Raw genomic sequence first — 27,819 nt, 5'->3', positions numbered from 1 at the left:
ACCAGTGATAGATTTCGTGTGAATTCGCATTATATTTCACTGTCTTTAGAATTTTATGCTGAAACGGCAGCTTCTTCACACGTAGACTGCTACCATGTGTGTAGTAAGAACGTAAACTTTGCATGATTTTAACCTAGTGTATAACAGGGTCACGTGTCAATGATAAAAAAGTTCACTATTAGCATGGCGTGACAGTCCTGTGTAGGAAGGGAGAAACACCGACAGAAACCTTCAAAGGCTACAGCAGTTTCCCACAACCAAATGAAAGATAATGAATTATAAATTTTTCGTCCTCAGATCTACGAAAAACTAATCTGAGTTCATGTAACAACCTCCAAACACTTTGAAAACTAATATTTTAAAAGTGTTAAAACAATAAAAATACTAAAAAGCTACCATTTCTGCACTGTAATTCGTATCTAAAAACTGTGTTAACCACTATAGCAGTTTTACTAACCGTAGATTGTCAATATCATATGGCTGGTCAGACCACCATTTTTGGCGTATAAATTAAGATTTTAAAGTAGTAACACCTGACCGTTGTGCAGTCAGGCGTATAATTATAGGGTAAGCACGGAAGGAGTTCTACTATTTTTAATGTTTCAATACTTTTTATAAAAATTTATCTGTTTTTTTTTTTTAATTTTAAGTGGATTTTACGTAAATGCAAGGGCAGTTTTGTTTCCATAAATAAGACGAGGACTACTAGTCTACCGAAACATGTTATAATGTAATTGTTGTTAATTACATTGCCATTAAAAGCATTAAAATTTGTAATAAATGACGCAAAGCATTGTGTCTCCTTGTCTGACGATGTCTGGACGTTCAAATAAAAAATTGGATACAGGAACATCCCAGCAATGATGATGGCACAGATAAGCTGAAACTAATTTGGGAAAAGGGGTGAAATTGTGCTTTCAGCAGAAACATACAGGTTACATTCCTTTCGTTTATAGGTGACTGACTATTAATTTCCCTGCACAGACACTTTCAAAATAGTGTTTTAGATTTGGCGAGAATGAATTACAGGGGTCATCAGGCATCACTGAAATAATATCAAATGTAACACTCGCCTGTTGACTAGAATCATCTTCAGTACTTTTATTAAAAGTTTATATATACAGAGTTTGCACTTGCACAAAGATGAATGGCTTCTCATGAGACTCCTGACAACTGTGGAGCCCAGTGTGTGATGGGTCCACGGGAGCTGCTGGTCAGTCCTCCTGCTGGGAGATCCTTCTGGCTATAGCTGTGCCCACCAGCTGGCGGTGGTAGCTGAACACCACCAGCAAGCTGTAGGCGCTGCCCACTGCAACACACACGACACACACTGTGTTACTCTAGGCGACAAATGTGTAACTGAACAGTGATAGAGTACATAGTATATGCGAAATAAGTTGGGTGATGTCCAAATGTCCATTAATTATGTGAGATTTGTTTTTTTTCTAAATTTGGGTACCCCTCTCCCCTTGGTGAGATTTTGTAAAATGTGGGGGGATCCTCTTCCACCCCTCTGTAGTCAGGTAAAAATGCCTTAAAAGAAAGCTTTTTATTTGTTTTAAACAATGATTGCCAACATAATTAAATTTTCCCCGAGACTATCAGGTGCCACACTTGCTCTGCAATCGCTGTCCCTCACTGCAAGACCATAGCTTACTGCCTCACCTGTTATATGTATAAAGTAGTGTTTATGTGTGTATATCTGGACCTCCTCCAAAATCTGTGGATCAATTTCAACCTAATTTTAACAGAAAGTGCATCAAAAGCGTGAGCACTGATAGGTTTAAAGCCTCCTAACTCCAATATGAGCAAAGACAGGGGGCAAAAATGTGGCTTTTATAGCCTCTGGCGTGTAGGCTACCCTGCATGACATGTACGTTGTGTGGGAACAGTATTGGCTTGCCAAACCGATCTGCTTTGCAGGATGGACTGCACATAAGGTTTTCCAGGCCCCAACATTCAGGCTGTTGTGCAGTGACAGATGTGTTTTGTTGTAGTATCAACCTGCTTTATCAATCTGCTTCACATGCCAACCTATACAACTGGCACAAATAAATCATTTTCAAGCCCATATGTGTCGCTTGCCCTGCATGACAAGTATGTCGTGGGACTAGCATTGGCCTATCTTATTGAACTGTATTACAGGGTATACACATGCCGATGAGCATGGCTGGGGTCAGGTTTAGATGGACGGAGAGATCAAGTGGGAGGAGGGGGATGGACGGGGAGAGGAGATTAGGAGGAGATGCATGAGGCAGGTGGAAGGTGTAAAGAAGTGATTGGCAGGTGGAAAACGACGAGGGAAAGGCAGTCTAGTGAATACACGATATGAACTTAGACTACACCAAGAAACATGTAAGTAGTACTGAAGAATAGAAATGAAATTGGAAATAAACTTAGCATCAGAATTGTGGGCCTGGTAGTAGACGATGACTACTAGGATCGAACATGTGCCTGAGGTATAAACTTCTGACAATCAAATGAAACCTAACTGTTACTAGTAACCATTGATTTATTTCCACTAGGCATTTCGGAGTTTTCAGTCCTTATTATCAGGTGCATTAATATGATATGTATGTATTGTGTCACGAATTCGGAATAACTTATGGCAGAGTCTTGTAGAGAAAAAAACATTTCAGCACATGGTTCATAGTTTTATGGAGAGGTCTGAGTGCAATTCTGAACGAAAATATAAATGTCAAAGTAAAATACACTACTGGCCATTAAAATTTGCCACACCACGAAGATGACGTGCTACAGGCGCGAAATTTAACCGACAGGAAAGTGATGCTGTGATATGCAAATGATTAGCTTTTCAGAGAATTCACACAACGTTGGCGCCGGTGGCGATACCTACAACGTGCTGAAATGAGGAAAGTTTCCAACCGATTTCTCATACACAAACAGCAATTGACCGGCGTTGCCTGGTGAAACGTTGTTGTGATGCCTCGTGTAAGGAGGAGAAATGCGTACCATCACATTTCCGACTTTGATAAAGGTCGGATTGTAGCCTATCGCGATTGCGGTTTATCGTATCGCGACACTGCTGCTCGCGTTGGTCGAGGTCCAATGACTGTTAGCAGAATATGGAATCGGTGGGTTCAGGAGGCCTCGTATCACTAGCAGTCGAGATGACAGGCATCGTATCCGCATGGCTGTAACGCATCGTACAGCCACCTCTCGATCCCTGTGCCAACAGATGGGTACGTTTGCAAGACAACAACCATCTGCACGAACAGTTCGACGACGTTTTCAGCAGCATGGACTATCAGCTCGGAGACCATGGCTGCGGTTACCCTTGACGCTGCATCACAGACAGGAGCGCCTGCGATGGTGTACTCAACGACGAACCTGGGTGCACGAATGGCAAAACGTCATTTTTTCGGGTGAATCCATGTTCTGTTTACAGCATCATGATGTTACACGTCTCGGTCACTTGTTGTTCGCATTGGCGGCACTTTGAACAGTTTCTTCTTGGTGTAGCTATTTTAATGGCCAGTAGTGTATAAATGTACCTCGAGTGATCACAGGCTACTTTCCCTGTCGTGTTGCATCACATGCACCACCACAATTTATTAACACTGAACGAAGCAAACATGGCGTCTTGAATCTATTAAGTGCAAATAATGTATAGCTAAAGAAACCACTGCTTCAGAGGAAATCGCAAAAGAGATTTTTGGTTGTGTAGATGGACAGAAACGTATGTGTAAATATCTCCTGATGACACAGATACTTTTTTCACAACTTTACATTCTTAATATGTTGTTCACATTTAAGTAATCTGGATCACATGTTAGACACAAAAAGTATAATCATTATGTTGAGAAAAGTGGCAAAAATTATATACAAATAGTGCTTTACTTTCCATTCAAAGACCGTAGAGTCCAAAACTGGTACGTGAATCAGGGAAAATCGCCGTGATCATTGAGGCAGTCATCCCATCGATGCAGCAGGTTGAATATAAAGCACTCCGTCTTCAGGCCACAAGTGGCCCAGCGGGACCATCCGACCGCCGTGTCATCCTCAGTTGAGGATGCGGATAGGAGGGGCGTGTGGTCAGCACACCGCTCTCCCAGTTATTATGATGGTTTTCTTTGACCGGAGCCGCTACTATTCGCTCGAGTATCTCCTCAATTGGCATCACGAAGCTGAGTGCACCCCGAAAAATTACCAAATAAGCAGCAACCAGTCGCAAAATCATGTTTTCTTTATTTACTTTTGCAAATCGATTTCAACTGATTAACAGCCATCATCGGTGTTTTCAACGTATATGTTCCCTGAGTCTTCATGTGATTATCACCCTTTCAGTTTCTTAAAAAAGCCTTTAAGGGTCGATGATTGCTGTTGGACGAGGATTTGCAGCGGGTACTTACAGACTACTTCACACAATAGGATACTCCGTTTTAAGAAAACGGGTATATTCAGCTTGGCAATGGCCTTGCCGCAATGGATACACCGGTTCCTGACAGATCACCGAAGTTAAGCGCTGTCGGGCGTGGCCGGCAGCTGGATGGGTGACCATCCGGGCCACCATGCGCTGTTGACATTTTTCGGGGTGCACTCAGCCTCGTGATGCCAATGAAGGAGCTCGTCGATCGAATAGTAGCGGCTCCGGTCACAGAAAACCATCATAACGACTTGGAGAGTGGTGTGCTGACCACACTCCCCTCCTATCCGCATCCTCAGCCGAGGGTGACACGGCGGTCGGATGGTCCCGATGGGCCACTTGTGGCCTGAGACGTCGTGCCACAGTATACTTGTTGCTTCATTCGATATTATTAACAGTCACAGTAAAGTCTAACAAAAGTGTTGGGATTTAAATTTCTGAAAATGTACACTTTGGACACCAACATTGCATTAAAGTGAGCTATGGGCTGGAAACTAAACAAGAAGGTAGAGCATTTCATTAAGACAATCGAAGTTTTTGAGGTTTGATGCTATAGATGGATGAAAAATAAGATCACTGGCAAGTAATTAGAGGTTTCCCATAACATGGGGGAGGAAAGGAATATATAGAGATGACTAAAAAGAAGTGGGGATGGGATGGTCGTGTGTTAAGATGTAAGGGACTAAGTTCTGTGGTACTAGACGGAGCTGTAGAGGGCAAAAGCTGTAGGGGAAGACGGAGATGGCAACATGTTGAACAAATAGTTCAGGACTTCGGTGTTGGTGGTACTCTGAGATAGTGAGTTTTGGACAGGGGAGGAAGTCGTGGCGGGTGACAGAAGATCAGTCAGAAGACTGATGACCAAAAAAAAAAAAATACCTGTTAAGATTGTGACGACGCCCAAGACGAAGACGGCCAGCGATATGGGTTTGGCGTAGAAGATGACTCCGTTGAGGATGAGCAGCATCAGCGTGCGGCAGCAGCAGACCGCGCAGAAACCCAGCAGCCACAGGCGAACGTGGCGGGCAGAGTTCTGTGTACAAGCCGACACACACACACAAACTCCGAAACGACGATAAGTACCTCTGCAGTGGGAGGGAATTAAATTACCTGAGGGCTAAAAGAAAAGGATTCAATAATTACGTAAGCCTAGGGTCAATAAAGAAAAGATTGAGACCTCATTTAGTATAGCACAAATACTGTACTCCACGTAGCCTGCTTGTGGATTTCTTCAACGTTATGTGATGAATCTGTTGGCTGCAGTCCAGGTTTCTGGTCCCAAAGCTCGCTCATGCAGTCAGGTTTTTCAGCTGTGTGCAATATAAACAGTGGAAATGGAATGCCATGTGGTTAGGACATCCCGTCGGTTAGACAGTTCGTCTGGTGCAAGTCATTCGAGTTGACGCTACTTCGACTTTCGTGTCGGTTAGACAGTTCGTCTGGTGCAAGTCATTCGAGTTGACGACACTTCAGCAACTTTCGTGTCGGTTAGACAGTTCGTCTGGTGCAAGTCATTCGAGTTGACGACACTTCAGCGACTTTCGTGTCGGTTAGACAGTTCGTCTGGTGCAAGTCATTCGAGTTGACGCTACTTCTTCCCGGGTTCGATTCCCGGCGGGGTCAGGGATTTTCTCTGCCTCGTGATGGCTGGGTGTTGTGTGCTGTCCTTAGGTTAGTTAGGTTTAAGTAGTTCTAAGTTCTAGGGGACTTATGACCACAGCAGTTGAGTCCCATAGTGCTCAGAGCCATTTGAACCATTTTTGACGCTACTTCAGCGACTTTCGTGTCGGTTAGACAGTTCGTCTGGTGCAAGTCATTCGATTTGACGCTACTTCAGCGACTTTCGTGTCGGTTAGACAGTTCGTCTGGTGCAAGTCATTCGAGTTGACGCTACTTCAGCGACTTTCGTGTCGGTTAGACAGTTCGTCTGGTGCAAGTCATTCGAGTTGACGCTACTTCAGCGACTTTCGTGTCGGTTAGACAGTTCATCTGGTGCAAGTCATTCGAGTTGACGCTACTTCAGCGACTTTCGTGTCGGTTAGACAGTTCGTCTGGTGCAAGTCATTCGAGTTGACGCTACTTCAGCGACTTTCGTGTCGGTTAGACAGTTCATCTGGTGCAAGTCATTCGAGTTGACGCTACTTCAGCGACTTTCGTGTTGGTTAGACAGTTCGTCTGGTGCAAGTCATTCGAGTTGACGCCACTTCAGCGACTTTCGTGTCGGTTAGACAGTTCGTCTGGTGCAAGTCATTCGAGTTGACGCCACTTCAGCGACTTTCGTGTCGGTTAGACAGTTCGTCTGGTGCAAGTCATTCGAGTTGACGCCACTTCAGCGACTTTCGTGTCGGTTAGACAGTTCGTCTGGTGCAAGTCATTCGAGTTGACGCTACTTCAGCCACTTTCGTGTTGGTTAGACAGTTCGTCTGGTGCAAGTCATTCGAGTTGACGCTACTTCAGCGACTTTCGTGTCGGTTAGACAGTTCGTCTGGTGCAAGTCATTCGAGCTGACGCTACTTCAGCGACTTTTGTGTCAGGTAGACAGTTCGTCTGGTGCAAGTCATTCGAGTTGACGCTACTTCAGCCACTTTCGTGTCGGTTAGACAGTTCGTCTGGTCCAAGTCATTCGAGTTGACGCCACTTCGGCGACTTGCGTGTCGAAATATAAACAGTGATAAATCAAAACATGTCCTCTTAGCTCAGTATGTATGTTGTGAACAACTCACAGAAGTCGTTCATGACTGACATCTGATGTGTCTGTGCACTGTTTCCAACCTGCGTTCGGTTGACCTTTAAAAAAAATTGGTCGTACTGCAGGTGTATGTGACCAATGAGATGAGCTCACTCTCAAGTTACTCGTGGTGTCTGCAGAAAATGTTTTAAAATTAATCCCTCTTCCCACCAGTTTCAGGGATATAATATTGCAAACAGATGTATTAAAATGTATTTAATAATTGAAATAAGCTTCCGGAAGGCTTGTTCTGTTTTCAATTATATTAGTATTAACTTAAAAGAGGTTTTCTGATTTGTGTTAAATTAGTTTAAATATACATTAATTTGGGGGCAACCATAGATGAGTTCACTGTTATAGCCTCAAAAGCCTCTCATCTTAGCAAAATAAAGTAAGTGAAAGTTTTACAAAATTTAAAATTACTTATAATTTGTGTTTCATCGTAAAGGAATTTTTGCGCTGATCTGAAACTGCTCCCAGAATTTGCAAGTCTATAATATTTCTAAATTATGTATGATTTAATATTCCTACTTATATTTCAGTAATATTAATAATACATTACAGTTGTTTGTGTAAATCGTGAACTTTTTCCCTCCAGCGTCTGCGGAATAAACGTTACTTTCCAAATAGGAATTTAATTGAATTTAAAATCACGAAACAGCTTCCTTTGTTCATATGTGACACAATTTTGGAATTATTCAAATGAGTTGATCGATATGGAACTTACTACCCTATTATGGTCTTCATTTGCTATAGACTCTCAATTCATGGTTGCAAAACATGGGATGATGAATCGAACAGGTTTCAACATTAGAAATATGGAGTTTCGACTGGAACAGCAAAACAAAATTTCCGAAGTATTGTATGGTATCAATGGAATCACCGAATAATACTGTTATCTTGTCACAAATACGTCCAAAGTGTGAGAAAAAAGTAAAATTCACATGATAGAAATTTTTTGTTAGGTTCAAGTTTGTTGCTGTGTGTCACGGTCTACTCCGCTTCGATAATTGCTTACGATGTTGTATCACACTGTCCATAAAATGGCAACTCCATAAGGGATGGTCATCAACGGGCTCTCTGTGAGGCTAGGCGTCGAATCGGAATGAGCTGTGCTGGCAGATGCGTGCGGACGCCTTACCTTGTCTGCGGCGAACATGAGCAGCACGCTCAGCAGGAAATCCAGCGCCTCGGCCAGCGTGATGAGCACGGTCAGGCACTTCCAGACTGGAACAAGACCAGCAGAGGTTCCGCTTACTGTGTGTGCACTGCCGCAAGCGAGCCAGCTGACGCGTGATCCCGAGGCAGCACGGGTGGGTTGTAGACGTTAAGCAGATATCAAGGCAGTTGAACAAGACAGACTAGCGTGAAGGCGCGTATCAAACCAACCGTTGCACTGAAGACCACAACAACAACAGGAACAAAAGAATGACGAGTGTGTGTGTCACACACAGTGGTATTACAAGTTGGTAGTTGCTATCTGAACTGTAGAGAATCCATAGTGGCACATACATGTTAGTGCCCCAAAGTGAACTTACACATCAGGACGGTGATCCTGGAGGCCAGTGACAATTGCTGCGCCTCACTGTAGTCGTCGACGTCATCTGAAGGGTGTACAGTAGTGGTGGTGGTGGTGGTGGTGGTGGTGACCTGGTGCTCCAGAGCCTCCCTCTCCCTCTCGCGTTGTTCCTGCACCAGCTGGGAGTGCTGCTCTGAGCTGACCACTGCACCCAGTGAGAACATCACCACCAACAGCGCGGACACGATCTGCACCAAAAACACAAAGCAGCTCCTGCAGGGGGTTCGTCCACAGGCACGAATAATATTCTACATGTGCTTGTGTTAACCTCCACTTGGTTTTTATTTTATAAAAAGTGTTTTGAACCGTTTGGGTGGTATAATTTCACCTCTGATACAGAATGTGTCTATGGACATTTTGGAAGGAAAGTGATTAATACTGTGTTTCTATGCCTGATGGTGTTGCGGAAGTAAGCTCACCAAACATTATACGAGGGCAGTTCAATAAGTAATGCAACACATTTGTTTTCTGAAACAGGGGTTGTTTTATTCAGCATTGAAATACACCAGGTTATTCCCCAATCTTTTAGCTACACAACACTATTTTTCAACGTAATCTCCATTCAATGCTACGGCCTTACGCCACCTTGAAATGAGGGCCTGTATGCCTGCACGGTACCATTCCACTGGTCGATGTCGGAGCCAACGTCGTACTGCATCAATAACTTCTTCATCATCCGCGTAGTGCCTCCCACGGATTGCGTCCTTCATTGGGCCAAACATATGGAAATCCGACGGCGCGCGGTCGGGGCTGTAGGGTGCATCAGGAAGAACAGTCCACTGAAGTTTTGTGAGCTCCTCTCGGGTGCGAAGACTTGTGTGAGTTCTTGCGTTGTCATGAAGAAGGAGAAGTTCGTTCTGATTTTTGTGCCTACGAACACGCTGAAGTCGTTTCTTCAATTTCTGAAGAGTAGCACAATACACTTCAGAGTTGATCGTTTGACCATGGGGAAGGACATCGAACAGAATAACCCCTTCAGCGTCCCAGAAGACTGTAACCATGACTTTACCGGCTGAGGGTATGGCTTTAAACTTTTTCTTGGTAGGGGAGTGGGTGTGACGCCACTCCATTGATTGCCGTTTTGTTTCAGGTTCGAAGTGACGAACCCATGTTTCATCGCCTGTAACAATCTTTGACAAGAAATTGTCACCCTCAGCCACATGACGAGCAAGCAATTCCGCACAGATGGTTCTCCTTTGCTCTTTATGGTGTTGGGTTGGACAACGAGGGACCCAGCGGGAACAAACCTTTGAATATCCCAACTGGTGAACAATTGTGACAGCACTACCAACAGAGATGTCAAGTTGAGCACTGAGTTGTTTGATGGTGATCCGTCGATCATCTCGAACGAGTGTGTTCGCACGCTCCGCCATTGCAGGAGTCACAGCTGTGCACGGCCGGCCCGCACGCGGGAGATCAGACAGTCTTGCTTGACCTTGCGGCGATGATGACACACGCTTTGTCCAACGACTCACCGTGCTTTTTTCCACTGCCAGATCACCGTAGACATTCTGCAAGCGCCTATGAATATCTGAGATGCCCTGGTTTCCCGCCAAAAGAAACTCGATCATTGCCCGTTGTTTGCAACGCACATCCGTTACAGACGCCATTTTAACAGCTCCGTACAGGGCTGCCACCTGTCGGAAGTCAATGAAACTATACGAGACGAAGCGGGAATGTTTGAAAATATTCCACAAGAAATTTCCGGTTTTTTCAACCAAAATTGGCCAAGAAAAAAAATGTGTTGCATTACTTATTGAACTGCCCTCGTATTAGTCACATACACAAAAGAGCACAGTGGTCGCTTTGGAGCAGTGTTGATGGTTTATAGAAGGTGCAGATGGTCATATGACCACTCACTGTCTATTTAAGCTATGTCAGTGAAATTCTGTGTGTGTGTGTGTGTGTGTGTGTGTGTGTGTGTGTGCGCGCGCCAGTCGGTTGTATGGAATCAGTGCAGTAACAGAGGTCAACGTGGAGATTTTGCAGAGGGGCAGAGAGGAGTTAATCATGTTTAGAAGTGACCATGAACGCACTGCAAATGAAATTTCCAGATTTGACGGTATATCAAAACGGACTGTCCAATGCATTAACAAGAAATAATGTAACATTCGCAGCCATGTAAGATGGCGTAAGAACAACGGCTATAAAGAGATCCTAACTGATAACTGTTGGTGACGATTGGACTCAAACCAGACAGGAGTTTTTCATCATCTTTCGGTGATGCATGTGCGATGGGAATCGCTGTTGTCAATTGAGTTCAATTTCAATTAATTTCCGAGTGAATATTGCAAAGTGAACTGCATTTGGAGTCGGATTCTTCGCAAAAGCCCACTACTAATAGTGGCATACAAAGCGACACGTGTTTGAGAAGGCCAAAAGAAGCAGAAGCGGAACAATAGTGACCTGAAGGTGTTCAATCTGATTCGACAAGTCGCAATTTTGTTTTTTAGAACCATTCAAATTGCCATGTGCACTGATACCTCAATGATGCGTTTAACCATTAGTGGGTGGAAGGTGCAGTTCACACCAGAGATAGCTCTATGATCCTTGAGGGCTGTTTCTGGAACTGTGACATGACCTACCCAATCAAGTGACTGAAAACTTGAACCAGGATGTATCTTCATAATGACTACACTACACACACTCCCATCTTCCAAGAAGGCAACAGCCATGTTCACAGGGCTGCACACATAGTTCCTGCTTTGGTGAACAATCTGGCATCGTATCTCCACTCAACTGGCCCATTTAACCATTCAATCCTGTCCCCTCAGAAAATGTCTGGGATTGTTAGTTTCAGCAGGTGAAATCCATTAATAAACATGGTCACAGATAAGTAGCTCTACAGGAGCTGAATATCAATGAGAGGCTCCATCATGGTATGACATACTTGAAGGAACTTGTGTCAGCTCCTTCACGCCAAACTGATGCCATCACCAAAGCTGTAGATGGTGTACACAGTATTCATGTGTGTCTCCTGGGGATTTACTTACTGTGCTGCCATAAGCTGTCACCAGCACACCGGTCGGCAAAGATGAAGGGAAGATCGATGAGTAGGCATTGGTTCAAGTGCGCCTATCATGAGAGAGGCCAGAGACACACCAACAAGCAACACGCCGCCATCGCACTCTTGACAGCAGGTATTTAGACCGCCGCCACTGACCAGAGTTCCTCACTGACTCACTCTTCCAGTTTGGCATCTGTCAGTCCATTCACAGAGCGGGCTCAGTTCACATCGCAGGCTATGACAGTTCATAGCGAACAGATTAGTGACTATAGCGAGACTAAAGTTTGTGATAGCAGGATTACCGATATTGTCTGCAAGAGGACTACTACTGAGGAGCTTGTATCACAGAACATGTGGACTCTACTCCGGCTGAGTAATCGTTCATGTAAATAAAGAACCACATTAATGCATTCATGCATTCGTGTTGTAGAAAGAGGATTCCGGCCACCCTTAACAACATCCTCTCCCTTGCAGTAGAAGACTCTACATTTACACCATCCAATCAGCAGCATCCTGACAGCCCTACGTAATTTGGAGGTGATGATCAGATGTCACGAGAGGCAGACCCACAATTATAAAACGAGCCAGGAGCACAATCTTGTCAGCAGAGAAGAAGTAATAGCAGAAAGTGTCGGTCAGAAGAGATCACTGACCTCGAAGGTGGACTAGTCATTAGATGTCACGTGAGTAACAAATCCATCAAGGACATTTCAACCCACCTAAAACTGTCCATGTCGACTCTGAGGTGGGAATGAGAAGGAACAACCACAGCTAAACAGAAACTGGCTGCCCATGCACTGATAGGCAGGGACTGTCGAGCATTGTGGAGGTTTCTTTCAATAAATCGCATGAAATCAGTTCGTGAGTTCCAAAGTACTACCAGCAGTCCATCTAGCACTACGACTGTGCATAAGGAGTGAAAAACAGTGGTGTACAGTGGTCGGACAGCTTCTCTAAGCCACCCGTTTCTTTAGTCAGTGCTGAGTGACGCTTCAGGTAGTTCCAAGAGCGACCCCACTGCATAGTGGATGACTGCAAACGATTGATTTGGAGAGGGAATGATGATAGACCTTGTCGCAATGTGATGGAGGGTTGGAGCTATACGAATGCCTAGAGAACGTTACCTGCCATTATGCGAAGAGCCACAGTGAAAGACAAAGGGGGTGGTGTTACGAATAGAGTTGTTTTTCGTGGTTAGGGTGTGATCACCTTATTGTGCTTAACAAAAAAGGGTGGCCGTGAAGCAATGGTTGTTATGAAACGGGCTGGTCTGCCAGTCTGCCTGGAGTCACGATCTGCACCCAATGGGACACCTTTGGGATGAGCTAGGACGTCGACTTAGTTCCAGCGTCCAGCATGACTATCTTCTCGGTTTCGGCTCTTGAGGAAGAATGGGCTGCCATTACTCCACAGACGTTCAGGCACACATCACTGAAAGTGCCCTCAGCCTAGTTTGAGTCATCACACAGGCAGAGGATGAACATAGCTCATATAAATTTTCACTGATAGGTGTCTGAATACTTTTGATCGGATAGTTTATATTGGCAAGTGACCAACATGAGCATTCATCTCTTCAGTATAGCTGTAGTTGCGTACTTTGGCATCTTGGGGAATAGAGATACACTCATATTCTGAAACTAGCAGCTGGAACATTCTCAGTCGGACTGTCAGAAGAGAGACCAATGATGTGATGAAAGTGCTCCTAGAAAATGATACAGTATAAAATGCCATATGTCCGTGAGTCACCTGTATCACGCTGTGAACTGCACTGTAGAGCCGCAACGCTACCTCCATTTTGGTCTCTTCTTTGGTGATGAGCCACACCGGCTGCCGGTACTCACCGCGAACACCACGGCGATGATGAGGGCGCCAGTCCGAGGCGTGCAGCCGCAGCAGCATTGCTTGAGCATCACCACCATGGTGGCCACCACTGCACCACTACCAGCGCGGCACCTGCACCTGCACAAGCATACCCTTCTGTAAAAATGCACTGGCTATCACATTTACAGACAGCAAAAGGTCATTATACACAATGTTGGGAATGACCGGGGTCTGAGTGGCATATGGTCAATTGGGGGGTGCCCCAGGGATCAGTGTTGGGGCCACTTCTGTTTCGTATTTATATAAGTGATATGCCCTCTAGTATTACAGGTAATTCTAAAATATTTCTGTTTGCTGATGACACTAGCTTGGGAGTAAAGGATGTGTCCAACATTGGCTCGGTTTCAAATAGTGCAGTACATGACCTCAATTCATGGCTTGTAGAAATTAAACTATTGCTAAATCAGAGTAAGACTCAGTTTTTACAGTTTCTAACACACAATTCAACAAAACCTGACGTTTTAATTTCACAGAATGGGCATATGATTAGTGAAACTGAACAGTTAAATTTCTAGGTCAGATAGATAGTAAACTGTCATGGAAAGCCCACGTTCAGGATTTTCTTCAGAGACTTAATGTTGCCATTTTTACTATTCGAACGGTATCGGAAGTAAGTGATCATTCGACACGAAAATTAGTCTACTTTGCTTATTTTCATTCCCTTATGTCGTATGGTATTATATTTTGGGGTAACTCTTTCCATTCTAAAAGAAGCAGCTTTCACTCAGTTAATACTCGGCAGAAATCAAACCTGCATTTGCATCGGACTTTTTTAACTCTTGTGCAGAAAGCTGTGCATTATACTGCTCCGCCCGCATCTCGTGGTCGTGCGTTAGCGTTCTCGCTTCCCACGCCTGGGTTCCCGGGTTCGATTCGCGGCGGGGTCAGGGATTTTCTCTGCCTCGTGATGGCTGGGTGTTGTGTGGTGTCCTTAGGTTAGTTAGGTTTAAGTAGTTCTAAGTTCTAGGGGACTGATGACCATAGACGTTAAGTCCCATAGTGCTCAGAGCCATTTGAACCATTATACTGCTCCACTCGAATTCAAAAATCTTAGCAGTAATCCACGCGCTTTAAAATCGAAACTGAAGAGTTTCCTCATGGGTTACTCCTTCTATTATGTCGAGGAGGTCCTTGATAAATTTAGCTGATTCTTGTTGTATTGCTGACTGCGTTTATTTAAACTTATGGACTGACGTTTTTCGGGTTCATAAACATTTATTTTTATCTGTTATTACTTTTATGTTGTAATTTCATGTACTGAGACGTTCCACGACCTTGGAGATTTGCTCTTCGATTTGGTCCTACGGAACTATACGTGTAAATAAAATAAAATAAATACACCATTTTCTACACCTATAATTTGCAAACCAGTATCAACTGTAGAGCAGTAGGGAATTTGCTGTTGAACCATGTACACTACAAGATGTTTTCACTCTGTTACGTTTTTTCAATCTATTAAATCGATTCAGCAGTCCATTCAATCTATTTAGCTATTCAATGTATCCAGTCTATTCAATCTAAAAAAAAAAAATGGTTCAAATGGCTCTGAGCACTATGGGACTCAACTGCTGAGGTCATCAGTCCCCTAGAACTTAGAACTATTTAAACCTAACTAACTTAAGGACATCACACACATCCATGCCCGAGGCAGGATTCGAACCTGCGACCGTAGCAGTCGCCCGGTTCCGGACTGCAGCGCCTAGAACCGCGTGGCCACCGCGGTCGTCTCTATTCAATCTATCCAGTCTATTCAATGTATATAATCTATTCCATCTATATAATCTATTGAGTCTATTTAGTCTATTCAATCTATTTAGTCTATTCAGTCGAGTTGGTCCACTCCATCTATTTGTTCAGTCTATTAAGTCTTTTCAGTCTCTGCAGTGCATTCAAGCTGTTTAGTCTATCCACTGCATTCAGTCTGGTGTATTCAGTCTATACCAGGGAGCTCAACCTTTCTAAGCTTGAGGAACAGTCGTCATTTTAAAGATCCACTGACTTAAAAGTGCATAAAGGTTTAAGCATCATTTGTCACTAGCCAACCTTAGTCTGAAAGATGAAGCTCAGTTAGTTTATTTCTACAGTTATGTTTCACTATTTTCATCGTTGGAAACAATGCCGCACATGGATAAGTAGATCCAAAAAACGATAAAACATACGATGCCACTTTTACAATGTTAGGGTAGGTTTTTACAGTCACTAATTTCTAAATGTTGATCTTCGTTGAGTTGTGACTTTAAGGAGATGTCGTTTTACACTCAAATTACTTCTTCAAGTTTAAGCTCACGATAAGGTAAGAGAGTACTAAGTGTACCTGAATTATGTTCCATACCCACATTTTGGAAAAGTTGAGCCATGAAAGCCAGAACAGATTACATTCCCATCAAATCTGAGAAACGGCTTCCAGACTCAGACTTCAGCGCTGTGAGATTGGCTACATACTTTTTTGCAGCTTCTAGGTCCAATTATGTTTGCCGATCCGACAGTTCGGGCTGTATTTGAGGGAAGTGTTTCACACTTAATTTCTGTAACTATGCTAGCCGAAGCTCAAGTTTTTGCACGAAAGACTTTATAGATGGTCGATAGTTTGCTTCTTTCGTGAATTCTTTTGTTTACCTTATTTAGTTCGTGTCATATCAGTGACAAATACCAGCTGTAACAACCAGCTCAAATCATACAGTTGTGAGGAATCTTCCTCTCTTGTCCATACGAACAGCACTCTGAGTATTTAACTGATTATTACCGGCGTCATGCAAATTGTCGCTTTGTTGAAGCTCGGAAACAGAGTTTGTGTCGCCAATTGGAGCCGAAGCTTGTTCACCCCGCTCATCGTAACGCCCAGTCATAACCAGTCGCCAAGTTGCGGTTGTGTGTAACACCATAATCGTGGCGGAGTCAAGTCTGTTACTGGCAAGAGCGTTAAAGGCGGTGAAACGCACATGGAGACAAAACAGCTGGGACAGTGTTCTCAGAAAAAAAAAAAAAAACGCTATTTTCCAAAGACGTATTTCGGACACCGGTTTCGAAAGATCGATTCATAAAGCCATGGCGATCTACTGATCGATCGCGATCGACGGGTTGAGCACCCCTGGCTTACACAATCTGTACAGTTACAGTTGCAGCAACAGGTAGGATAGCAAATAGAAAAAAATTGCTTATTGCGCGAAAAACTGAAAACTGAAGCGCCAAAGAAACTGGTATACCCATGCGTATTCAAATATAGATGTATGTAAACAGGTAGAATACGGAACTGCGGTCGGCAACGCCTATACACTCCTGGAAATTGAAATAAGAACACCGTGAATTCATTGTCCCAGGAAGGGGAAACTTTATTGACACATTCCTGGGGTCAGATACATCACATGATCACACTGACAGAACCACAGGCACATAGACACAGGCAACAGAGCATGCACAATGTCGGCACTAGTACAGTGTATATCCACCTTTCGCAGCAATGCAGGCTGCTATTCTCCCATGGAGACGATCGTAGAGATGCTGGATGTAGTCGTGTGGAACGGCTTGCCATGCCATTTCCACCTGGCGCCTCAGTTGGACCAGCGTTCGTGCTGGACGTGCAGACCGCGTGAGACGACGCTTCATCCAGTCCCAAACATGCTCAATGGGGGACAGATCCGGAGATCTTGCTGGCCAGGGTAGTTCACTTACACCTTCTAGAGCACGTTGGGTGGCACGGGATACATGCGGACGTGCATTGTCCTGTTGGAACAGCAAGTTCCCTTGCCGGTCTAGGACTGGTAGAACGATGGGTTCGATGACGGTTTGGATGTACCGTGCACTATTCAGTGTCCCTTCGACGACCACCAGTGGTGTACGGCCAGTGTAGGAGATCGCTCCCCACACCATGATGCCGGGTGTTGGCCCTGTGTGCCTCGGTCGTATGCAGTCCTGATTGTGGCGCTCACCTGCACGGCGCCAAACACGCATACGACCATCATTGGCACCAAGGCAGAAGCGACTCTCATCGCTGAAGACGACACGTCTCCATTCGTCCCTCCATTCACGCCTGTCGCGACACCACTGGAGGCGGGCTGCACGATGTTGGGGCGTGAGCGGAAGACGGCCTAACGGTGTGCGGGACCGTAGCCCAGCTTCATGGAGACGGTTGCGAATGGTCCTCGCCGATACCCCAGGAGCAACAGTGTCCCTAATTTGCTGGGAAGTGGCGGTGCGGTCCCCTACGGCACTGCGTAGGATCCTACGGTCTTGGCGTGCATCCGTGCGTCGCTGCGGTCCGGTCCCAGGTCGACGGGCACGTGCACCTCCCGCCGACCACTGGCGACAACATCGATGTACTGTGGAGACCTCACGCCCCACGTGTTGAGCAATTCGGCGGTACGTCCACCCGGCCTCCCGCATGCCCACTATACGCCCTCGCTCAAAGTCCGTCAACTGCACATACGGTTCACGTCCACGCTGTCGCGGCATGCTACCAGTGTTAAAGACTGCGATGGAGCTCCGTATGCCACGGCAAACTGGCTGACACTGACGGCGGCGGTGCACAAATGCTGCGCAGCTAGCGCCATTCGACGGCCAACACCGCGGTTCCTGGTGTGTCCGCTGTGCCGTGCGTGTGATCATTGCTTGTACAGCCCTCTCGCAGTGTCCGGAGCAAGTATGGTGGGTCTGACACACCGGTGTCAATGTGTTCTTTTTTCCATTTCCAGGAGTGTAGATGTATGTAAACAGGTAGAATACGGAACTGCGGTCGGCAACGCCTATATAACAAGATCCTGGTGCAATTGTTAGATCTGTTACTGCTGCTACAATGGCAGGTTATCAAGATTTAAGTGAGTGTGAATGTGGTGTTATATTCCACGCCCGAGCGATGGGACACAGCATCTCCGAGGTGACGGTGAAGAGGGGATTTTCCCATACGACCATTTCGCGACTGTACCGTGAATATCAGGTATGCGGTAAAACATCAGATCCCTGGCATGCTGCAGCCGAAGGAAGATTCTGAAAGAACGAGACCTACGACGACTGAAGTGCAACCCTCCCAATTGCTGCAGATTTCAATGCTGGGCCATCAACAGCATGCGAACCATTGAACGAAACACCAATGATTTGGGCTTTCGGAGCCAAACTTCCACCAGTGAACGCTTGATGACTGAACGACACAAAGCTTTACGCCTCGCCTGGACCCGTCAACACCGACATTGGTCTGTTGATGACTGGACACATGTTGGCCGGATCAGACGAGTTTCGTTTGAAATTATATCGAGCGGATGGACGTGTACTGGTATGGAGACAACCGCATGAATCCATGGACCCTGGCATGTCAGCAGGGGACTGTTAACGCTGGTGGAGGCTTTGTAATGGTGTAGGGCGTGTGCAGTTGGAGTGATATGGGACCCCTGATACGTCTAGATACGACTCTGACGCGTGTCACGTACGTAAGCATCCTGTCTGATCACCTGCATCCATTCACGTCCATTGTGCATTCTGACGGACTTGAGCAGTTTGAGCAGGGCAGTACGACGCCCCACACGCACAGAATTGCTACAGAGTGGCTCCAGGAACACTGTTTTGAGTTTAAACACTTCCTCTGGCCACCTGACTCACCAGACATGGACATTATTGAGCATATGGTTCAAATGGCTCTGAGCACCATGGGACTTAACTGCTGAGGTCATCAGTCCCCTAGAATTTAGAACTACTTAAACCTAACCAACCTAAGGACATCACACACATCCATGCCCGAGGCAGGATTCGAACCTGCGGCCATAGCGGTCGCGCGGCTCCAGACTGTAGCGCCTAGAACCGCTCGGCTACTCCGGCCTGCTATTGAGCATATCTGGCATGCCTTGCAACGTGCTATTCGGAAGAGACCTCCATCCCCATGCCCTCTTACGGATTTATGTATAGCCCCGCAGGATTCGTGGTGTCAGTTCCCTCCAGTACTACTTCAGACATTAGTCGAATCCATGCCACGTCGTGTTGGGCACTTTAGCGTGCTCGCGGCGTCCCTCCACGATATTAGGCCAGTGTACCAGTTTCTTTGGCTCTTCAGTGTAATAGGAAGAATATGTAACTAAATTTGCAGGCGATTAGTGCTTGCACAGGTACAGTATTTAGTACAAGGATATGCCACCCCTTACGGGTTCCAAGCCAGCTGAGCATCGAGTCGAACTGAGTTTGGATGACAGACATGGGCACGTCATTGCATGCCACTTCAGCTCAGTATCAGAGCCCCCCTTTTGTAATGACTGGTGAGTGAGGATGTGCCATTTTTTAGGATGTTCACTCGTTGGCTAATGATTGAGCCAACGTGGTGTTCATGTGGGTGCCAGATCAGGTCAGAGTGGCGGGGAATGAAGCTAACGATGCTGCTGCCAAGGCTGCAGACCGACTACCTACACCTTTTAGCTGTTCTCTTCCCTCAGCAGATGATCTCTGTGTTGCCGCGCGCAGGAACACTCTGTTCCTCTGGCATGAACACTGGTCTCTTTTTCTTTGTCATCAGTCTTCAAGACTGGTTAAATGCGGCCCGCCACGAATTCCTCTCCTGTGCCAACCTCTTCATCTCAGAGCAGCACTTGCAACCTATGTCGTCAATTATCTGCTAGATGTATTCTAATCGCTGTTTCCCTCTACAATTCTTGCCCTCTACAGCACCCTCTAGTACCATCGAAGTCATTCCCTCATGTCTTAGCAGATGTCCTATCATCCTGTCCCTTTTCCTTGTCAGTGTTTTCCACATATTCCTTTCCTCTCCGATTCTGTGCACAACTTCTACACACGCACAACTTCTAGTACATATTATAAATTACACGTCTCTGCATATAGCTTACCCCACTTTTCTCGTTGTTTCGAATATCTTGCATCATTTTACACTGTCGAACGTTTTTTTCCAGATCGACAAATCCTATGAACGTGTCTTGATTTTCCTTTGGTCTTGCTTCCACTATCAATCGCAACGTCAGAATTGCCTCTCGGGTGCCTTACCTTTCCTAAAGCCAAACTGATCATCTAACACGTCCTCTATTTTCTTTTCCATTCTTCTGTATATTATTCTTGGAAGTAACTTTCTTGCATGAGCCATTAAGCTGATTGTGCGATAATTCTCGCCCTTGTCAGCTCTTGCCATCTTCGAAATTGTGTGGATAATATTTTTTCGAAAGTGAGATTGTATGTCGCCAGACTCGTGCATTCCACACTCCAATTTGAATAGTAGTTTTGTTGCCATCCCCCCCCCCCCATGATTTTAGAAATTCTGATGAGATGTTATCTATCCCTTCTGTCTTATTTAATCTTATGTCCTAATACTGGACCTCTCTCTCTTTTCAGTTGAATCCTGTTTCTTCTTCTATCAGATCAGACAAATCCTTCCTCTCATAGAGGCCTTCAGTGATCTTTTCCACCGATCGACTCTCTCTTCTGCATTTAACAGTGGAATTAATGTTACCACCCTTGCTTTTAAATTCACCGAAGCTTGTTTTGACTTCCTTATGTGCTGAGTTAGTCTTTCCGACAATTTTTTTTCGATTTCTTCGCATTTTTCATGTAGCCATTTCGTCTTAGCTTCACTGCACTCCCTGTTTATATCATTCCTCAGTGACTTATGTTTCTGTATTCCTGAATTTCCCTCAATATTTTTGTATTTCCTTCTTTCATCCACCAGGTGAAATTTTTCTTCTCTTACCCACGGCCGGCCTGTGTGGCCGTGCGGTTCTAGGCGCTTCAGTTTGGAACAGCGTGACCGCTACGGTCGCAGGTTCGAATCCTGCCTCAGGCGTGGATGTGTGTGATGTCCTTAGGTTAGTTAGGTTTAAGTACTTCTTAGTTCTAGGGGACTGATGACCTCAGAAGTTAAGTCCCACAGTGCTCAGAGCCATTTGAACCATTTTTTGTTACCCATGGTTTCTTCGTAGTTACCTTCTTTGTACCTACGTTTTTCTTTCCAACTTTTCTGACTGCCCTTTTTATAGATGTCCGTTCGTCTTCAACTGTACTGCCTATTGAGCTATTCTTTACTGCTGTACCTATAACCGTAGGGAACTTTAAGCGTATCTCGTCATTCCTCGGTACTTCCGTATTCCACTTCTTTGCCTAATCTTCATCACTACTACATTGTGATCCAAGTCTATATCTGCTCCTTGGTACGCCTTACAGTGCAGTATCTGATTTCGGAATCTCTGACTATGATGTAATCTAACTGAAATCTTCCCGTATCGCCATGCCTTTTCCAAGTATACCTCCTGTTATTGTGATTCTTGAACAGAATATTCGCTATTATTAGCTGAAATTTATTACAGAACTCAATTAGTCTTTTCCCTCTCTCGTTCCTTGTCCCAAGTCCATAGCCTCCTGTCAACTTTTGTTCTACTCCTTCCCCTCCAACGGCGTTCCAGTCTCCCATGGCTATTAGCTTTTTCCATATGGGAACAAATTCTGGGGAATTAACCACCTCCAAAACGCTCGGACGGCTTCCCCTCGTCCCTCTCGTCTCCAGAAGGTACTAGACTGCGTGTTGAGTACTGTCGCTTCAGCTACCAACATTTGATAAGTGGAGACCCTTCTCTGTGCTTACTGCAACCAACCATTGACAGTGGACCATTTTCTGACCCAATGCCGATTTTATAACCGTTTACGTTTTAATCTCTGTTTGACATTTCAATTATCACATATTTTAGCAGCTAGAGCACGAACTGTAGATCGCGTTTTACTTTCTATTCGTCGTAGTGATATAGTGAAGGAAATTTAATTTTCAACCGTTTGAACAACCTTCTCAAAAGGCAAGTGAGGGATTTTAATTATCACCCTACTCCAGTCGGACAAGGTTCCTAGTATTATCGACTTCAAATTCATTCGGTAAGTGACCTTTTATGTTATGACACGGGCACGTATGGCCTCAGCTGTTTTGTGTCATAAAGTAACAACAAAGAAACAAATTGAAACTTTTTTAATCTTTTTAATGTCACCTTCATGGTGTTGCCATTTTAATGACCTGCACTATGATGTGCTACAGCCATTTCAGACCAATTTCCCTCTTCTATTAAATTTGCTGCCAATCCACTAGTTGCCTTAACTTGTTACAAATATGATACAAGAACTCATCAACTCTTTCAAAGACACACAGTGATAATTTTTTCTGCTTCCATTTCTGTACATTTCTGTCTTCTTTTTCTGCTTATTAAAATTTATTTCCAATCAGATTTGTAAAGATACTCTTTAAAGTTATTGCAATAACTCCAATTCCAAACGAAGCAGGTGCTGACACTTGTGAATATTACCGAACTATCAGTTTTATAAGTCACTGTTGTAAAATACCGCCGGCCAGTGTGGCCGAGCGGTTCTAGGCGCTTCAGTCTGGAACCGCGCGACCGCTACGGTCGCAGGTTCGAATCCTGCCCCGGGCATGGATGTGTGTAAAGTCCTTAGGTTAGTTAGGTTTAAGTAGTTCTAAGTTCTAGGGGACTGATGACCTCAGATGTTAAGTCCCATAGTACTCAGAGCCATTTGAACCATTTTTTTTTTTTTTTTTTGTAAAATACCGACAAGAACTCTTTACAGAAGAATGGAAAAACTGGCAAAAGCCAACTTCGGGAAACAACAGTTTTTGGGTTCCAGAGAAATATTCGAACACACGAGGCAATACGCACTCCACGATTTCTCTTAGAAGACAGGTTAAGGAAAGGCAAACCTACGTTTATAGCATTTATAGACATAGAGAAAGCTTTTGACAGTATTGACTCGAATGCTTTCTTAGAAATTCTGAAGCTAGCAAGGGTAAAATACAGGGAGGGAAAAGCTATTTACAACTTGTACAGAAACCAGACGGCAGATACATCAGTCGACGTGCTTGAAAGCAAAACAGTGGTTGAGAATGGAATGAGACAGGGTTGAAGTCTCCCCCGATGTTGTTCAATCTGTATGTTAAGCAGTAAAAGAAACCAGAGAAAAATGTGGAGTAGCTATTAAAATTCAGGGAGAATAAATAAAAACTGAGGTTTGACGATTACATTGTAATTCTGTCAGAGAGAGGAAAGGACTTGGAAAAGAAGATGAATTAAATCGACATTGTATTGAAAGGGCGACATAAGACGAACATAAAGAAAAGCAAAACAAGGATAATGGAATGTAGTCTAGTTAAGTCAGACTATGCTGAGGGAATTAGATCTGGGCAGCAAAATAACTGATGATGGTCGAAGTAGACGGGATATACTCGTAAAATGTAGACTGGCAATGGCAACGAAAGCCTTTCTGAAGAAAAGAAATTTGTTAACATCGAATATAAATTTAAGTCTTAGGAAGTGTTTCTGAAGGTGTTTATCCGGAGTGTAGCCATTTATGGAATTTAAACCTGGATGATAAACAGTTTAGACGAGAACAGAATAGGAGCTTTTCAATTGTGGTGCTGCAGAAGAATGCTGAATGGATGTATCGCTTAACTAATGATGATGTACTGAATAGAATTGGTGAGAAAAGAAACTGTGGCACAACATGACTAGGAGTAATCAGTTGGTAGGACACATGCTCTGAGACGTAAAGGGATCACAAATGTAGCACTGGAGGGATGGAGGGAAGTATGGAGGGGGGGGGGGGGGAGTGAAAATCTTAGATGGAGACGAAAAGACGAATACAGTATGCAGATTCAGAAGGATGTAGATTGCAGCAGTTATTCTCAGCCGCTTGCACACCATAGAAACCAGTCTTCAGGCTCAAGGCTACAACAACAATAGTAAAAATGTAGGTCTACCTCCATCAGAGGCAAACGGCGCAGTGGCATTAGGAAGTGAAATGTGGTTCTGGCGTGTTCTGTTAACGCGTGTCCCTTCTCGGTTTTCCCAGTTCAGCTGCATGAGAACTTCTGGCCCGATTTCTCTTTCAGTTCTTGATGGCGTGTTAATGGAAGGTGTAGTACTGGCGGATGTGGTCTCAGACATTGCTTGAATTAATGCATTTTTTTCGATGCGGTATTAATAAGTGATTTCATCGAATGTGCTCTGTTCTCCAGAAGATACAGAGCACACTCATGCCTAGAAGAGCGTCAAGCTACCTAGCAGTCATGTGCAACTGAGATAAGGCTAGGCCTCAGTTGTACCTGTGACGAGGCTGTGTAGTTGCTGCTTGCAAACAAACTGCCTCGGTGGCAGCAGCAACTTTAGATGGCAGGGGATTCTCTTCCTGCCCCAGATATGCCTTTGACACGAAGAGCGTTTGGTGAGTACAATGGAAACAGTCACAAGCGTGGCTGTCTTTTATGGAGCCCAAGGAATGTCCAGAGGAAAATCGTTTGCTAGAGGTTAAATTAATACCAAATGTCTTTTCGAGGTTTGGATCCTTAGAGTAAAGCTTTTGAAGAGAATCTTTCTCCTGTCTAGGTCGTATTCAAACATAATTTCCCTTCCAATTAGCCAGTTTTGATTTAATTGTGTATTATCAAGCACAGATGTGCTTTAGTTTGGCAGTATGCATGCATGATAATCATCAGTGGAAGGGCTTCCATACGGTAGTTTTAAAGGGGAGGTGGACGTGGGGGGCATGGCGCATTTTTAATATTTTGGAAGTAGCCATAGAAAAGTTACAATTCCGACTCGTTGAAAACCTGCACAGTACCAATTTTTAAATAAATTTTTTGAAACAAGAACACCTAACTGCATTATACTTTTTTGTTTCCTGAGGGATAAGGGCGAGGGCGGCCGCCCTTGGTATGGTCGGCCATGCATCTGTGGGTTCGAAATTAACTGTACATTTAATAACGATTAAATATTCAGGGTATATATCACGAGCTGCTTCCACCTCAAGCACTTGCACTGTGGTGGGAGATTAGTCGGCCGGCCGTGGTGGCCGTGCGGTTCTAGCGCTGCAGTCCTGAACCGCGGGGCTGCTACGGTCGCAGGTTCGAATCCTGCCTTGGGCATGGATGTGTGTGATGTCCTTAGGTTAGTTAGGTTTAAGTAGTTCTAAGTTCTAGGGGACTGATGACCTCAGATGTTAAGTCCCATAGTGCTCAGAGCCATTTGGAGATTAGTCAACAATCGCGGTATTCCGGTTATGTAGGTGAAATAGAAACTGGGGAGGTTCCTGAAAGAATCGACGAACAAGACAAGATATGGAAACCACTGTCAAGAAGAAGGGACATCCCTGTTGATCCATTGTGGATGTAGGCACCGGGACAGCAGCCAGTCAAATCTTTACCAAGGAAATTACCAAACAGCCGTATGTTTTGAGGAATTGTTTCATTTAGACAACCAGTTTCGGCATCTCATTACTGACATCTTCAAACACCTAGGGACTCCATGTACAGATGATCAGATATGTCTGTACTCGCATAACTGGAGCCATCAATATCAGGATTCCGTGAATTCGTTCTTGGGGTGTTTACCTGGAACACTTGACAAGAACTCGCATAAAATGCTGTCGAATCTTCTGACTAAATACTTACCACTCCGTCTACAGGCCATAAGTGGCCCATCGGGACCATCCGACCGCCGTGTCATCCTCAGTGGAGGATGCGAATTGGAGGGGCGTGTGGTCAGCACACCGCTCTCCCTGTCGTTATGATGGTTTTCTTGACCCAAGCCGCTACTATTCGGTCGAGTAGCTTCTCAATTGGCATCACGAGGCTGAGTGCACCCCGAAAAATGACAACAGCGCATGACGGCATGGTCACCCATCCAAGTGCCGACGACGACCGACAGCGCTTAACTTCGGTGATCTCACGGGAACCGGTGTAGCCTCTGCGGCAAGGTCGAACTAAATACTCAAAAAACAAATTCACGGAATCCACATACTGATGGCTCCAGTTACGTAAGTTTCGATGTATCCGATTGTCTATACATGGACTGCATAGGGGCCTGAAGATGGCATTAATGAGGTGCCGGAACTGGCTGTCTAAACAAAATAACTTCTCAAAACATACGGCTTAGTAAATAAGAAGTGACAGGATGATGGGCCGTGTGTTAAGACATCAGGCAGTAACTTCCATTGCACTGAAGGTAGAAGCTGTAGGAGAAGGTAGAGAGCGCACTGCATCCAACAAGTAACTGAAGTCGTTGGGTGCAAGTATTGTTCTGAGATGAAGAGGTAAGCACAAGAGAGGAATTGTTTCAAAAATGGTTCAAATGGCTCTGAGCAGTATGGGACTTAACATCTGACGTCATCAGTCCCCTAGAACTTAGAACTACTTAAACCTAAATAATCTTCCCGAGGCAGGATTCGAACCTGCGACCGTAGCGGTCGCGCGGTTCCAGACTGAAGCGCCTAGAACCACTCGGCCACTCCGGCGGGCGAGGAATTGGTGGACGACCGTATAGCACCAGTTGAAAGACTGATGACCTAGAAAGAGAAGTAGAAAATGTAGACTGGCACTTACCAGGTGAGGGCTGGGAGACAGTGTTCTGTATGATGCTTGTTGAGGCCCTAGCGCTGCCCCAGAGGTCAGAAGGCGACTGTCTGGTCCCGCTCCTAGCACTGTCTCCTGCACCGTGAGGTGGGGGGAAGGGGGGGGGGAGGCGCTGGTTAGGGGGAGGGGAGAGCTAAATTGAGGGGGTGGAGGGGGAACAGATAACCCGCACGTGGCGGACGAGCCGTGTGATCAGCTGACAGAGCACGTCAGACCGCCTGTCTCTCTGCTACTGTGCCTGTACCGCCGCAGCTACTACCCTCGCTCTCTTTCAACATCTACATCTACATTTATACTCCGCAAGCCACCCAACGGTGTGTGGCGGAGGGCACCCTACGTGGCACTGTCATTACCTCCCTTTCCTGTTCCAGTCGCGTATGGTTCGCGGGAAGAACGACTGCCGGAAAGCCTCCGTGCGCGCTCGAATCTCTCTAATTTTACATTCGTGATCTCCTCGGGACGTATAAGTAGGGGGGAAGCAATATATTCGATGCCTCATCCAGTAACGCACCCTCTCGAAACCTGGACAGCAAGCTACACCGCGATGCAGAGCGCCTCTCTTGCAGAGTCTGCCACTTGAGTCTGCTAAACATCTCCGTAACGCTATCACGGTTACCAAATAACCCTGTGACGAAACGCGCCGCTTTTCTTTGCATCTGCTCTATCTCCTCCGTCAACCCGATCTGGTACGGATCCCACACTGATGAACAATACTCAAGTACAGGTCGAACGAGTGTTCTGTAAGCCACCTCCTTTCTTGATGGACTACATTTTCTAAGGACTCTCCCAATGAATCTCAACCTGGTACCCGCCTTACCAACAATTAATTTTATATGATCATTCCACTTCAAATCGTTCCGCACGC

At 45.1% G+C, this 27,819-nt stretch overlaps 1 protein-coding gene across 1 annotated transcript; it reads right to left on the bottom strand.

Moving 5' to 3' along the window:
* Nucleotides 1–1,076: 1,076 nt before the first annotated feature.
* Nucleotides 1,077–27,027, bottom strand: LOC126210225 (uncharacterized). The gene is made up of 6 exons (XM_049939408.1): nucleotides 26,925–27,027; nucleotides 13,543–13,660; nucleotides 8,654–8,882; nucleotides 8,257–8,342; nucleotides 5,267–5,420; nucleotides 1,077–1,309 (listed from the first exon to the last, which is right to left on the bottom strand). Exons 2-6 carry the CDS (start codon nucleotides 13,618–13,620, stop codon nucleotides 1,215–1,217), a joined length of 642 nt encoding a protein of 213 aa, XP_049795365.1. The 5' UTR covers nucleotides 13,621–13,660; nucleotides 26,925–27,027; the 3' UTR covers nucleotides 1,077–1,214.
* Between the last annotated feature and the right edge of the window lie 792 nt (nucleotides 27,028–27,819).

Source organism: Schistocerca nitens, chromosome 10, assembly GCF_023898315.1.
Source record: "Schistocerca nitens isolate TAMUIC-IGC-003100 chromosome 10, iqSchNite1.1, whole genome shotgun sequence".
NCBI lineage: Eukaryota > Metazoa > Arthropoda > Insecta > Orthoptera > Acrididae > Schistocerca > Schistocerca nitens.
The sequence above is the reverse complement of the archived record's forward strand: the minus strand, read 5'-3'. Positions and strand labels throughout refer to the sequence as shown.

Coding starts and splice junctions, on each gene's coding strand:
- LOC126210225 (XM_049939408.1), bottom strand. CDS start 13,620: ATGGTGGTGATGCTCAAGCAATGCTGCTGCGGCTGCACGCCTCGGACT. Junction 8,343..8,653: donor CAGGATCACCGTCCTGATGT/GTAAGTTCACTT, acceptor GTCTTGTTCCAG/TCTGGAAGTGCCTGACCGTG. Junction 1,310..5,266: donor CGTCGTCACAATCTTAACAG/GTATTTTTTTTT, acceptor TGTGTGTTGCAG/TGGGCAGCGCCTACAGCTTG.